The sequence below is a fragment of the Pelobates fuscus genome, chromosome 2, assembly GCF_036172605.1.
Source record: "Pelobates fuscus isolate aPelFus1 chromosome 2, aPelFus1.pri, whole genome shotgun sequence".
Classification (NCBI taxonomy): Eukaryota; Metazoa; Chordata; class Amphibia; order Anura; family Pelobatidae; genus Pelobates; species Pelobates fuscus.
This window is the reverse complement of record NC_086318.1, coordinates 228861663-228877017: the sequence shown is the minus strand read 5'-3', so window position 1 is coordinate 228877017 and position 15355 is coordinate 228861663. Positions and strand designations below refer to the sequence as shown.

Genomic DNA, 15355 nt, shown 5'->3' with positions numbered 1-15355 from the left:
AATTCAAGGCCAAATAGTAAAAATTTCAAGTTAGCTATGTTTTCATGCACCTATTTTGATGTAATATTTGAAATTCAATTAGAACTCGCTTACAATTCCCAATAATTCACATCAGGCACTAATTATGACAGTGCCATAAGATGGTGAAGATGGTGTGCAGCCTTTCCTACGATTTTGTCTATTGTTAAATTGTAGTGTATTATATTATTACATTATGAATATATATTTTTTTTCCAACATTGTTTCCAGTGAGAACGGCTTTGAAGAAGGACTCAGCACTTTAGGTCTCATCTCTGGACTATACACTGCAATGTGGTCTTCGGGGTATGTGTTGTTGTTTTTTTTATTATTATTATTATTGTTATTTTTGTTTGACCGGTAGTACAAGGGCCAAAATACTTAAATTCTTAACAAACTAATCATCGTATACACAAAATCTAAAGTGAGGTTGCCAAGCTTTTAATTGTCATGTACACATTCTTCGGTATTCATATCAAGGCGGATGTCCCTCCCAGAACTGTCATAATTTAATTATGTGGTAGTTTATATAACAGAAAAAAGTTTAACAACAAAGGTATGTGGTTTTTAAGACAATATAAATGTTAAGAAAACAAAATCTCAAGTTGGCCATTTCTGTATACTATTACCATTGGGAAAAATACGGTATAAGGGTTCGCTCTACTTTGGTAATTTTGAGTATAAGCAAAGATAGGCAGCATAACAATAAAGGAACACTTTAGGTTCAGGAATACAAACATGTATTCCTGATCCTATAGTGTTAAAAACTTATTTTAGGCTCCCAGCCCCCCTTAATAAAAGTGAAAATTCACCTTTATTCCAGCACTGTGCGGGTCACAATGCTGACTCTGCGCACACTCCACCCCCTTGGCTGAGATCATCAAAACAGATGATCTCAGCCAATCCAATGCTTTCTCATAGAAAAACATTGGGAGAGTAAAGTGCACGTGCGGCCAAATGCCGCTCTGCGCCAATCAGCATCTCCTCGCATCTCTATGGAGATAATTATGAGTTCAGAGTCTCCATGCAGTCTGCGTGACTGCTACTGGAGGTTTCCCTAGGCAGTAATGTAAACACTGCCTTTTCTCTGTAATTATTCCAGTGACTATAGTACTATAGTTCTCATGTTACATTAAAGGTTCTCTATCTGTTATATTTTATTATTAGCATTATTATAGCACCACCAATGGTTTAATCTAGGAGAATTTTACTTTTGAAACATTTTTATTGAGGATCTGTATTACAATTTAACAGATTGAAGAAAAAAAAATAATTATTTCAAAGTGATTGAATAAATGTTGAAATGTTCATCTTCTGTATTCTCATTTCTTTTTTTGTGTAGCCCTAGAAGAAAGTAGATTGATCTAATGCACAGGAGGGCTAACAAGGGAGACTATTTCCATCCAGGCATCTGGCATGCAAGGGTTGTGTGCTGAAGTCTCATAGTAGCATTCTTCTGTAGTTCAGTAGGGGGTGTCTGTTGCCAAACTACTGCTAGAATGAGGCAGCAGGTGGGAGTTGCGCATGGACATCACTAGCTCAGCATTGCGTCTTTTGTGTATGAGTCTGACGTCTATGATGTCCAGTCTGGACTGGCCCACTAAGATATTTTTAGGTGGATCATAGTATATATAGTGACCGTGGAGGTGTTTGTCTTGTGCACGTTCTCATCTTACCCTGTGGCAACATTGAGGAGATAGTTTCACAAAACATAATCTGCATCCAACAGGAGTCTACAATTCTCTGTGATGTTCTCTCATGCTTTGCAGGACACAATGACAGAGATACATGATGTCAGCACTTCTGACTCAAGCAGCCTCCATTTCTCCAACTCTAGATCTCATGTACCACATAACAAAAAAACATCCACAAAGAGATCAGATTCATGTGTAATAATGGCCATTCATTTGTACTTGCTCCCAGGCCAAAGTTTGCCAGCCTCCTGTGATCTAATTCATTAAAACTAGACCAGGCTGGATGGACATGATGTATAATGTAGTTGATCATAGGGCTACATAAATCAGTGCCTGGAAATGAAGAGACTGTGTGCATTGGGCTTGTACATTAAGTGCTGTGTAAAATCTAGTTAATTTGATTAGTAACATGGCTGATAGTAACTTTTAAACTTCTTAATTAAATAAAATGGATGTAATATCATACTGCTCCCACTCACCATAAAACAAAATGCCTTTTAATTAATAGACCATACTTAGTAATCTGTTTGAAGTCAGCAATTACCAATTCGTAAAGTAGAGGATGCCACGCTCTCTTGGTTCCCAATGTGCTACTGAGCCCAAGGCCGTCCAAGCCCCAATAAAACTGCTACTTTGGTTTTCACTTTTTAGAGTCTGGACCAATGACCAATTAAGCAATTTCATTAAATTCTGTTGCCCACAACTGAAAAACAAAAAAATGTCTATGCATATTTTCTCTTTGATTGTATGATCAGGAACTGTCCTACTTAGTTCTTAGTGTATTAAAGTCCACTTACAGAGCACTGTACTCTTTATGATTGTATGTCAAATTACATATCACTCTGTCTATAACAGTACCTGTGATCATTTTTAACATGTTGTACAGCACACTGGATAAGAACACTATATAAGAACCGTTAAATAAATAACACTGGACTGTATATGGTGGTAATAAAAAAAATGAAAATAAAAAAAAAGCTCCTCAAAATATGTGACCTATGGGGAAAAAAGTGTAAAGAAAAAGTGAGACATTTAGAAAGATATATTAGACTTCCATGAATTAATCCCAAATTATCTGCATGTTTATATGTTGAAAAGAACTATGGAACTTGTTTCTACAACATATAAGTGGGTATAGTGTAGTAAGACTAATTTTGGGAGAAATTCTTAGAAACTAAGAATTAAGATTTGTGAGAATTAATATAACGTAATTGACATGAGTGAAGATTACTTATAATTATTCTGACACTAAAGGGTATTTAACCTAACATTTGCCATCTTTGTTCAGACTTAAGTTTAGGCATCTAACCACTTTATTTCTGTTTTTATGACTAGATCTTTTGTAGGCCCAACCCTTGGTGGATTTCTAAGTGAGAAAGTTCATTTTGAGAATGCTGCTGCTATTCAAGGACTCTTCCCATTAGTGTGTGTAAGTAGCATAACCTTTACATATTTCAGTTTGACAACCTAAAGTGTTGTATGAAGTTTATGTGTGTTTTTTTTCCCTTCTTTTCAGGGTATATTCCTTTCAATATTTTACATTTATGAATCCTATAAAAAAAGCAGAAGGTAAGATGGCTAAGAATCCCAACTATTCCTTATAGACAAATGAGATCAAAGTTTTTATAAAGAGCATGCGAAAGTATATTGTTTTTAAGATGCTCTACAAACTGCCTATGAATTGTCCTAGATAATATTTTTTTCTGAACTAGATCATTATCGTTTAATATGTTTCAATATTAATGTGGCACTTTAAAGGAACAGAGTTGTTTACCAAAGTAAAAATTGCTGGGAATTAAAAGTGAATTTCAAAATTCATGCTACAATAACAGAAAAAAATCCCAAAAGTTATTTTTGTTTTCAATATGGATATTTCAGCATTACATTTAGAATTGTGGAATTATTAAAGGAACACTATAGGGTCAGGAACACAAACATGTATTCATGACCCTATAGTGTTTAACCCACCATTTAGGTGGCTTGCCCCTCCTTAGGCCCCCTATAAATTTTAAAACTCACCTTATTTCCAGCGCCGCGCGGGTCTGCCGGCACTGGCTCCGTCCCCTTTGTGACATCATAAAAATGCCCTAGGGAAAAATGGCTAAAATTGGCACGGGGCAGGGCCAAATGCCATTTTGGCCAATCAGGACCTCCTCATAGAGATGCACTGAATCAATGCATCTCTATGAGGAAAATTCAGCGTCTCAATGCAGAGCGTGTGGACGCTGAATCTCAGGTCTGCTTTTTCGTCAGCACTGACCCAGGAAGCACCTCCAGTGGTCCATCCCACCATCTTTCTTTATTTAAAAAAAATGCTTTAAAAATGGTTTGGTTAGGGAGAGGTCGCATGGCGCCGAAGCTCCGGAGAAATCCTTACAGTTTTAGTAATATCAGACCAGCAAAACCCTTTAAAAACGGCACAAAAACCGACAAGAGGTGGCAGACCAGACATGGGTCGGAAATCTAAAAAGCCGAAACCGGAGCAGCAAGGACATAACCACGATGTCGGGGCAATGTGGAGGCAAGCGCTCGGAGCACCAGGGCCCAAGATGGCCGCCCTAGCCGACACATACTCTGACTTCTCCGATGAAATCTCCCTCGAGGAGGACGAGCTCGTTATGCCAAAACCACCGGCTGCTACTACCAAACCCCACAGCCCAGACGGGGAGCCGATCACAACCTCGGTATTAAAGTCCCTGCTGGCCAACCTACAGTCCACGCTACAAGGGGACATAGCCACCCTCCGGGTGGAGTTGCAAGGCATAAACTTGAGGCTGGGAGCCATGGAAGTCTCCTCAGCAGCTCACAGGACGAGTATCACCTCCATGCAGAAGGAGATTACGCACCTACAAAAACAAAATGCAGAATTTGAACGGCGGTTCGCCGCTGTAGAGGATGAACGCCGAGCAAATAACATAAAAGTAAGGGGAATCCCCGATGACATACCTGCCGAGGAGATACCGCACTACACACGCAGGCTACTGGCTGAACTACTCTCACCGAAAGCAGCCAAAGCCAGCCAACTCGACGGCACATTCAGGATCCCGAAACCGGCCAGAGCCCCAGCGACGGCCACTCGAGACCTGATAATTCGTTTTCAACACAGAAAGGACAGGGCCGCAACCCTAGCAGCGACCAGAAACCGGGCACAACTCACGTTTGAAGGCCTTTCTTTCTATGCGGATCTTACAGGAGGCACGCTGGCCTGGAGGGGGTCGTTAAAACCCTTCACCACGATACTCAGACAAAGGGACATACCATACAGGTGGCGCCCCGACCGCTCCCTCCTAATCCAGAAGGGCGAAGATAAGCATGTGGTCCACGACCTCCAAGGGGCACGGGACTTATTTCAGGCTTTGGGCCTACCGCAGGATTCTATGCACCACACAGCATCCCAAACAACCACGAGGCTACCACACAGCTGGGACCCTGAACGGGCAACTATTTTTGTACCGCGACGACCCAGGCAGGAGCCTTCTGAGGGAGCCGGCACCTAGAGACCCAGAATGACCCACTAGCTGTTTCCCCGACTCTACTGAGACAATGCACAATGTCAACAATGTACCGTTTGGCCATACTTATTTGGCATTTTGACTCACCATTTGGACTTACCACTTACTTAACCTTTTTTTTTTTCAGCCTCATTTATATTATTGTTTTTTTTTTTAATTTTTTTATTATCTCTAATGAGCAATTGAAACACGTATTATTTTGCCAGGGCGACCGCATACGCGGCCTCCTCTCCGCTCCTATTATTCTCCGATACCACGTTAGGTAACATTCAGACCCCCCCCCCCCCCTGTTGGTCAAGAGGACCCACGGGGTGACATAAGAGGGAATAGCGAAATGACACACCAACACCTACGTAAACCAGCAGCTAAAAACTACACGACTTAAACATAACTAGTTGCACGACACAGTCGTACACACCTATTAATATAATCAAAGACACAGGACGTGCAGCACGATGTTAATTTAGACTGCACCACAACAACACCTAACATCGCCTACTGGCAGGGAGACTACCCCCTAGAGCGGAATACATAACCCTGACACGTAGCCCCAATCTTGAGTCTCTCCGCTAGTTATCATAATACCCAGCAAAGATTGCACAACAAAGGGCACTACCATAAGACAGGAGTAAAAATGCACTGATACAGCCAATTTAGCCAGCTTCGCAACATACCAATGTCACGCATGATAACACAGCAGAATGTGGGAACACAAGCTAAGATGCCCTCTATATACGTCTGAACTATTCAGGCATTGTTTACCTGTGCTTACCTATTTTTGAACGAGGCGCCAATATCTTTGATTGCATAATTAAAGCTGTCGATCTACTCGTGACCCAACAAAACAAAAACGTGACATATACAAGCATTTATCATGTTTTTTCAGTTTAACTTTGTTCCTAGCGTGATATATTCATATATAAATAATAAAATGTGCAGTTTATATATGCCATGACCATGTATGCCGCTGACGGGCCTGTAACAGCTGTTGTGGCGCTACAGACCACTCTGTTTTGTATTATAATGCACAAGAAAAATAAAGAATTAAAAAAAAAAATGGTTTGGTTAGACAGATTAGCAAATAAAAATTTGAAGGCTTAAAAAATTCTTCAGTGCTGGACATCTTAGATCTGAACACTGGACCACTCTCTGCAAGCGTACAGAAATAACTCCATGGTTCAAGCAAAAATGATTGGGATTTCTACCCATTCCATGATAAATTGGCAGTGCAACAATTTCTCTCGTATTTCTTCTCCACATCTCTTCCTGTTTAAGTATACTTTTTAGGTTTATAGCTTGTTGTTTTGGCCGGTCTATCCTATACACTCAGTCTTTTGTATACTGCCTTCTCGTTGTATATTTTTTACTTTGGGAATGCGAGACACATTATTGCATTTGTTGTTTTGTTGATTGTATTTACAAAAAATCTGCTATATCTATTACAATGTTTTAGAAAAAATATACCGTATATACTCGAGTATAAGCCGAGTTTTTCAGCCCATTTTTTGGGCTGAAAAACCCCAACTCGGCTTATACTCGAGTCAGAGTCTGTATTATGGCAATTTGCATTGCCATAATACAGACTGGGGGGAGAGGGGGGCTGGCAGAGCTGTACTTACCTTTCCTGCAGCTCCTGTCAGCTCTCTCCTCCTCCGCGACGTCCGTTCAGCACCTCGGTCAGCTCCCAGTGTAAGTCTCGCGAGAGCCGCGGCTCTCGCGAGACTTACACTGGGAGCTGACAGAGGGAGCTGCACAGACCGCGCGGAGGAGGAGAGAGCTGACAGGAGCTGCAGGAAAGGTAAGTACAGCTCTGCCAGCCCCCCTCTCCCCTCACTGAACTGCCACTGGACCACCAGGGAAGGAGCCCCCCTCCCTGCTATGTATCAAGCAGGGAGGGGGGCCGAAAAAAAAATATAATAAAAAAATAAGAAATAATAAAAAAATAATAATAACAAAAAAAAAGAGGTATAAGGACAACTATGGGAGGGAGGGGGGGTATAAGGACCACTATGGGAGGGAGGGGGGGGGGGATAAGGACCACTATGGGAGGGAGGGGGGGATAAGGACCACTATGGGAGGGAGGGGGGGATAAGGACCACTATGGGAGGGAGGGGGGGGGATAAGGACCACTATGGGAGGGAGGGGGTGGGATAAGGACCACTATGGGAGGGAGGGGGGGTATAAGGACCACTATGGGAGGGAGGGGGGGTATAAGGACCACTATGGGAGGGAGGGGGGGGGATAAGGACCACTATGGGAGGGAGGGGGTGGGATAAGGACCACTATGGGAGGGAGGGGGGGTATAAGGACCACTATGGGAGGGAGGGGGGGTATAAGGACCACTATGGGAGGGAGGGGGGGGGATAAGGACCACTATGGGAGGGAGGGGGGGGATAAGGACCACTATGGGAGGGAGGGGGGTATAAGGACCACTATGGGAGGGAGAGGGGGGTATAAGGACCACTATGGGAGGGAGGGGGGGGGGTATATGGACCACTATGGGAGGGATGGGGGGGATATGGACCACTATGGGAGGGATGGGGGGGATATGGACCACTATGGGAGGGATGGGGGGGGATAAGGACCACTATGAGAGGGAGGGGGTGGGATAAGGACCACTAGGGGAGGGGAGGGTAAGGACCACTAGGGGAGGGAGGGGGGTATAAGGACCACTATGGGAGGGGGGGGGATAAGGACCACTATGGGAGGGGGGGGGGGAGATAAGGACCACTATGGGAGGGGGGGGGGGATAAGGACCACTATGGGAGGGAGGGGGGGGGGGATAAGGACCACTATGGGAGGGAGGGGGGGGGGGATAAGGACCACTATGGGAGGGAGGGGGTGGGATAAGGACCACTATGGGAGGGAGGGGGGGTATAAGGACCACTATGGGAGGGAGGGGGGGATAAGGACCACTATGGGAGGGAGGGGGGTATAAGGACCACTATGGGAGGGGGGGGATAAGGACCACTATGGGAGGGAGGGGGGGGATAAGGACCACTATGGGAGGGAGGGGGGTATAAGGACCACTATGGGAGGGAGGGGGGGGGTATATGGACCACTATGGGAGGGATGGGGGGGATATGGACCACTATGGGAGGGATGGGGGGGGATAAGGACCACTATGAGAGGGAGGGGGTGGGATAAGGACCACTAGGGGAGGGGAGGGTAAATATCCTTGCACCGGCCCTGCACACACTGCATTCACACACTGCATTCATACACACACACACTGCATTCATGCACACACACACTGCATTCATGCACACACACACTGCATTCATGCACACACACACTGCACTCATACACACGCTGCACTCATACACACACGCTGCACTCATACACACACACACGCACACACTGCATTCATTATACACACACTGTAAATAAATATTCAATTAATATATTTTTTTTAGGATCTAATTTTATTTAGAAATTTACCAGTAGCTGCTGCATTTCCCACCCTAGTCTTATACTCGAGTCAATAAGTTTTCCCAGTTTTTTGGGATAAAATTAGGGGCCTCGGCTTATATTCGGGTCGGCTTATACTCGAGTATATACGGTATTTGAAATTCACTTTTAATTCCCAGCAATTTTCACTTTCGTGATTAATCCTTTAAGTGTTATGAAAACATTGCAGAATGGCAAAGTTGAAGGTACATAAAGCACCTTACGTCCACTCCCAACTCAGAATTGACTTAGAATTGAAGCCGTTTTTAAAAATTGTTTCAGCTGTAAGACAGCACCTCAGACCCATTCATTCATTCATTGCCAAGTAAATTCTAAGCTCGTTTTTCACATCCTAAGGCTAATTCAGTCACTATTCAGAGCCAATTAGGCTTGAATTGGATTCCCTCCAAACTTTTTACTAATGTTAACTGTGCAGAGTTTTATGAATACCTCAGAGCCGGATTTACATATAAAATGCCTAGGCACATAATTATTATTAACTTTTCTCCCAAATAATACAGTTGTTTGTTTGCCTTCATCTTTGATTTGAAAGACACCCAATATAGTCTGGAGGTAGACCTTTCCCTCTATGTTTCTGCAATATTAAAAAAAACTAATTTACTATCTAGGAATTAAAAGTTTTATGCATTTTTTAGGATGGTGCCTGTATATAGTTACCTATGCCATCCTTTAGCAAATCTGGCCCTGGAGTTGTTCAAGACTAGCCATGTGTCCCCTTCCCCATGTTACTTTACATTCAACAGCTACTGGATTGTTCCATGGTAGATGCAGACAACATGTGTTGCTTCTGCTAGCATAGCAGAGTGTTGCTGCAGGTCACCACTGATTGAGGTGCCCAAGATGGCTCCCTGGGACACGATGAGTTGGTCCTGGAGGCGGTTACCAGTGACACAACTTGCATAACTGGCGACACGCCGTCCCTTTTTCTGTCAATGGAAAGCCACCAGGACTTCCTCACACACAAGACCATGCAGAGAGTGCTGCTGAAGTGCTCTCTGCATGGTCCTAGTGCCTGATGCACTGCCCAAGCATGTCTAATGACGCTCTTGTGCTGTGCTGCTGGGGATCTCTGGGTTTCCTAGATCCGAGACAACAGGAAGTTGAGATGGCAGGACAGTTGCAAGCCCTGCATGCCCTGTATTTACATGGATAGTGCCATATGAACTGTAATAATCAATTAGGAACACAATCTTCTTACATATATTAAAGCATGCAAACCATTCAACGACATATTTTATATAACCTTAGGTAATGCTCAAATATGGCTTTACCAAAATTATTTTAGCAGTGTTTATTTCCTTTATAATGTTCATTCAATAGCTGCAGGGATGATATTACATGATATTACATGGATTTGGTATATATTCCGCTATATAACTATTGTTTATTTTATTATCATTATCTTTTCTCAACAGACCTAGCATTGTGCCTGCTAAAAGTACAGATGAAGAAAGGACACCACTTTTGTAAAAACTGCAATAATCTGTCATGGAGCAGTTTATTTTTTTTTCTTCTTTTTGTTCCTTATGAGGAACGGGTTCTTATTTTTAACCAGAAAAAACAACCTTTTCTAAATGAAGGAAATATAATACAGTGCTAATCTGTCTGAATTAGAAGAACACAGAGCATTCGTAACAGGAGTCCTGCTCTTTCACTTGTGACAAAGTCAAAAAATTATTGTGTACTCATATTGCAGTAGCTTTGTTGTATATTGTTTGAATCCCTTTTTATGGATGTGTAGACAGGTTGTTCAGATTCTGGACTTATCATGTCTATGGATATATCTGTTGTCTAAAAACAAGTTCTAGAAACTACCTCTTTCTGTTAAAGGAACATGCCAAGAACCATAACCAATACAGCCTTCTGCAGCTTTTATAGTGCCGGAGTTCCCTGGTGCAGTCCCCTCCCTCAAATACTAGTCGTCAAACAGTTTCAGCACAATTTAACCACGTACCAGGAGCCAACTGCCACGGTCTTGGCTTGCCCTGGAAACGCCTGCACTGAATTGAGTCTAGTAGTCCAGGGCAGGGCACATTGGCTGAGTGTGCACAGCAGACACCGTGAGCAGGACTAATAACAGGACTAATTGTCTGACAGCCAGGCGGTGTAACAAGGTTAATTTATAAAAGTGCAAATTTCTATTGACATCTGCACTTTTTGTAAAATGAAAAAAGGGCACACCCTTTACGTATAATGCACTGCAGCAAACTGAAGTGTTTTAGGGGGTCTGGAGTGTCCCTTTTACATTTTATGGTCTCAGAGACAATGTCTCAGATAGTACATTAACACATTGGCAATGTTCTTTATTAATATTTATGAGAAGTTTAATCACTAAGCAGTGATTTAGTAGAATTAACATTAACAGAATTGCAGAATTTATACTAAAAAAGTAAACCTGGAAAAAAAATACTGCTTGTCAAAGATAGAGATTTATTACAGCTTCATTGTTTGTTCGGTCTAAACTTTTGGTTTATTGACATACGTTTTGTGAATAAATTACATATGTCTGACACCAGAATTCGCAATGTTTAACTGTGTACTTTTTTTGGTAGTTACAGGTCACAAAGCACAAGGAGTAAAATAAACTTTTAATATGGAGCCATTTTAGAATTTAGAACGTTTGTAAGCTTAATAGCCATAAAAGAAAACAAAATTGCCTCACAAAAGTATATATTTCTATAAAGTAGACATCACAGGCTATTGTCCTAAGGTTAGTTTGACACTTTTTACATAGCCATTTCACCACCAGTCTCTGATAAATATTGGAGTAAAATTGTGTTTTGGGGTTTTTTTTGGGACACAAACTTATAACAAACTTATAACAAAGATCTTCTCATGTGTGTTTCATAAAGTTGGTGTGTGCTTCTCCTCTACAAAACGTTATTTTGTGTTCAGCTACATCTGCTGAGTACAATGATACGCCCTTTGTATGTATTTGGCACTATTTCGTGAAGCTACAGTGCTATATAGGAGACCTGTCCATTTGAGTATTTACAGAAGAATTTTGAGAGACGAATTTGATGGGCATATGTTTCAATTTGGGGTATTATAGCAGTTTGACTGTTAAAAAACAAACAAACACAAAGGCCTACCATTAGTAGAAGTTGCATCTCCAGGGTATCTCATATGGTGGATATTGTGCCTTAACATGCCCCCATTTTTTCATCAATATATGTCAAAGTATGTGGTAAAAAATAATTTTGGACATTTTTTACATACGTATTACATTTTTGCTGGGCATTTTGTATATTTGATTTGTGCCACTAAGATCAAAGCCCCAAAATTATGGTCCGCTAAGCCTTCTGAGTAAAATAATTCCCAAAATGAATGTCTTTGGCACTATTTTGTAAAGCTACAGTGCCATATAGGAGACCTGTCCATTTTAGTATTTACAGTAGAATTTTGAGAGACGGATTTGATGGGCCCATGTTTCAATTTAAGGCATTATAGCAGTTTGACTGTTAAAAAAAAAAACCACAAAAGCCTACCATTTCTTAAAGTAGACACCCCATGGTATTTCAAAAGGCATATTTTAAACCTTAGTGAAAGAATATTTTTTTTTGCTAGTTTGTACCAATTCTGGTAGCAATAAGCATTTTTTCTGCCTTTTTGACACACACTTAAAGATGTTGCTGTATATTTTGCAATCCTTGTGTACTACGGCAGTATAACACCTAATATGTTGCTCAGCTATGTCATATCAGGGATATGTGGATTTTGAAAGGACACATTTGAGGCGCACCAATTTCATATTTTTCAAAAGTGGATGCTATCGTTAAACCCACGATCGCTGGCACTTGGGTTAATTTTAGCGCATGACAGACCGGGTCCGTCATCCGTCATTAAGGGGATAAAGTATATTTATTGCTTTGACCACAGGGAACAGAAACTGATTATTAATTTAAGTGCAATTATCACTCATAAAAAAACAAAAAACCTTTTGTACCAAAATGACTAATTTATTGATAACAAAATGTCATCTTGACCTGTTTCAATCTAGTTTCTCTTTTTCACATTCTACTGAAATTGCTCTACCTAGAGTCACAGTCACTTAAAGGAACACTCCAGGCACCAAAACAACTTTAATTTAAATGAAGATGTTATGCTGCCAGGATGCCACTGGAGGTACTTTTACCTTCAAAGTTTCCTCCAGCAGTGATCACAGCTACCCCTACCGTGACTTTCGGCCGAAGAAAGTTTTGCAAGCCCTTTTTGTGTATGGGGAATCACTGATAGTATTTAACCTATTGTGAAATCCATTAACTTCCTTTGGATTCCTGTATCATCATTCCTCTGTCAATCTCACTATACGTTCAAGGAAAGTAGTTAACTATATTATATTTATATAATTACCTCCATTTTCTCTAGATCAGGGGTTCCTGAACCCTTTGACATAGTGTATCAACACTATGGCCCGCGACCATTTTATTATGGCACTATGGCCCAAAAACAATGGCCCGCGGCCATTTTATTTTGAAAAATTTTGGCGGAACCCCAATTTGGAAATGCTGCTCTAAATCATTGTCTACTTCTTGAAATTATTCTGGATCATGGTCTACTTCTTAAAAGTCTAACTCCCTAAATAATAAACTCTTTGATTTTTTCCCCCTCCTTAAACACAAGCATCCCTTTTGTAAGTCAACAGTGCTACCATCAACCCATTAAAAAAAATAGTACAATTGACTGCTTCTTGATATTTGTAAGGACCCTGAAGGCATTCCTAGTGTTATAGCTGACTACTAATGGCAACAGGATGTAATACAAATATATGCATTTGAGCATAATGACACACACAGCAAATACAGTTTAATCACATATTTCTAAAATAAATGTGTTTAGATTTGCTATAGCAATCTTTATCAATCCCTGGATTGCTAATGTAATGGTAACAGTGGCCTGTTGACCCATTTAAATTTACTTTACTGTTTAAAGAATGGCATGAGATGGTAAGACAGCAAACTTGCAGCCATTAAATCTCTTTCTGGCAGATGAATTCATTATTTTCCAGGCAAGTAATCATCCCTAGAGTATAAATGAGGGTGAATGATGCTTTATAGACAAAATTTCACTCTGCGCAGCATGTGAAAGTAAAAAAGTATACTCTTATTATACTCCTCTATCCTCCTGAGAACCGAGCAAAAATGGTCTTCCTATATGCCATCCATTTTTGATGAAAAGGAAGAGTAAGTTCCCAGCCTATCCAGGATGTCCTCTTTACAATACAGCAGGGATTGACAGATAAGCTCAAAAAAATAAAAGGAGATGCATGTAAACGAAATGTCCAGTACAGAGGACACAGGTTAATGGGCTGGTTCTCATGAGGATATAGCATACACTCAATCATTTCTAAGTAAAGATGCAACAAAATCACTTGTTTACACAAATTTGTCTGCCATCTTGGTATCATGCCACAATTTCATCATTGGTTTTATATATGTCCATTCCTAATTATTCACCAGCTTCACTCATTTATCAATGGTTACACTGGCTTTTTATATCCTACGACTAAAGGAACATTGAATGGACCATACAGTGGCGTACACACAATCCATGGGGCCCCGGTGCGAAACTGATACATGGGCTCTCCCTCCCATTCTCCCCTCTTCCCGATCTGTGGCTCCCCCTCCGACACATACATACACATGTAGACACAGAGACACATACACACAGACAGAGAGACACACACACATACACCCCCAACAGACACATATATACATACACCATACATACAGACAGACACAGACTGACACATACACCCCCGACATACATACATACACATACATACAGAGACACATACACACACATACAGAGACACACATACATACAGACAGACAGAGGTTGCAGGGTTCCGCAGGGCGGCCGCCCCCACTGGGGTGACGGGCCCGGTATGTACGCCACTGACACCATAACCACTACAATCCGCTGTAGTGGCTATGGTGCTAAGAATACCATGAGAAGTCATCAAAACATTTTAGTATGGTTTGACAACTTACCTGTGGCACCTGGGCCACATCGGTAACCATTCATTGTTTGACCTTCCTTGCACCACTTTTGGTAAGTACCAACTACTGTATACACCTCTCAAGACTTGCTGTTTTGAAGATCCTCTGAGACTGTAGTCTAGCCCTCACTATTTAGCCCTTGTCAAAGTCACTCAGATCTTCACTTGCTCATTTTTCCTGCTTCCAACACATGAGATTCATGAACGGACTGTTCACTTGCTTCCTAATATATCCCACCCCTTGACAAGTTCCATTGTAACAATATAATCAATGTTATTCTTTTCATCTGTCAGTGGTTTTGTTGTTGTGTGTTATCAGTAAATATCCTGTAGTTATTGGGAATGTGTGTCTATTTTGCTACTGACCTGTCAGTAAAATACCCAGGAACTCTACTATTATGTGAAAGTCACACATTTAATATTATATTCAAAACATTGCTGGGAAGGTTCAGGTACCAGGCTTTTTAAATTTATTAAGCTTGTAACAAAATGCTAATTTCCAGGATTCACAATTACAAATGAGTTACACAACCTATTGCATGCTAATCCCAGGTAGCTTTGCTCTGCATATTACAACAGAATGTATTAGTCATGTGATTTTAGGGAATTCATTATATTTCTTTGCCGAGTGCTAGATAAATACCACTTTGTTTGACTGC

The 15355-nt window shown here is 41.2% G+C and overlaps 1 protein-coding gene across 2 annotated transcripts in view; it reads left to right on the top strand.

The window, feature by feature from the left end:
* SLC18B1 (solute carrier family 18 member B1) overlaps nt 1-10792 on the top strand; it is a 118354-nt gene extending 107562 nt beyond the window's left edge. For both annotated transcript variants that reach the window (XM_063441186.1, XM_063441185.1), the window contains 4 exons: nt 250-324; nt 3048-3141; nt 3229-3281; nt 10111-10792. In XM_063441186.1, the coding sequence (XP_063297256.1) occupies nt 250-324; nt 3048-3141; nt 3229-3281; nt 10111-10165 (277 nt within the window). In that variant the 3' untranslated portion in view covers nt 10166-10792. The remainder of the gene's footprint in view (nt 1-249; nt 325-3047; nt 3142-3228; nt 3282-10110) is intronic.
* The last annotated feature ends 4563 nt before the right edge of the window (nt 10793-15355 follow it).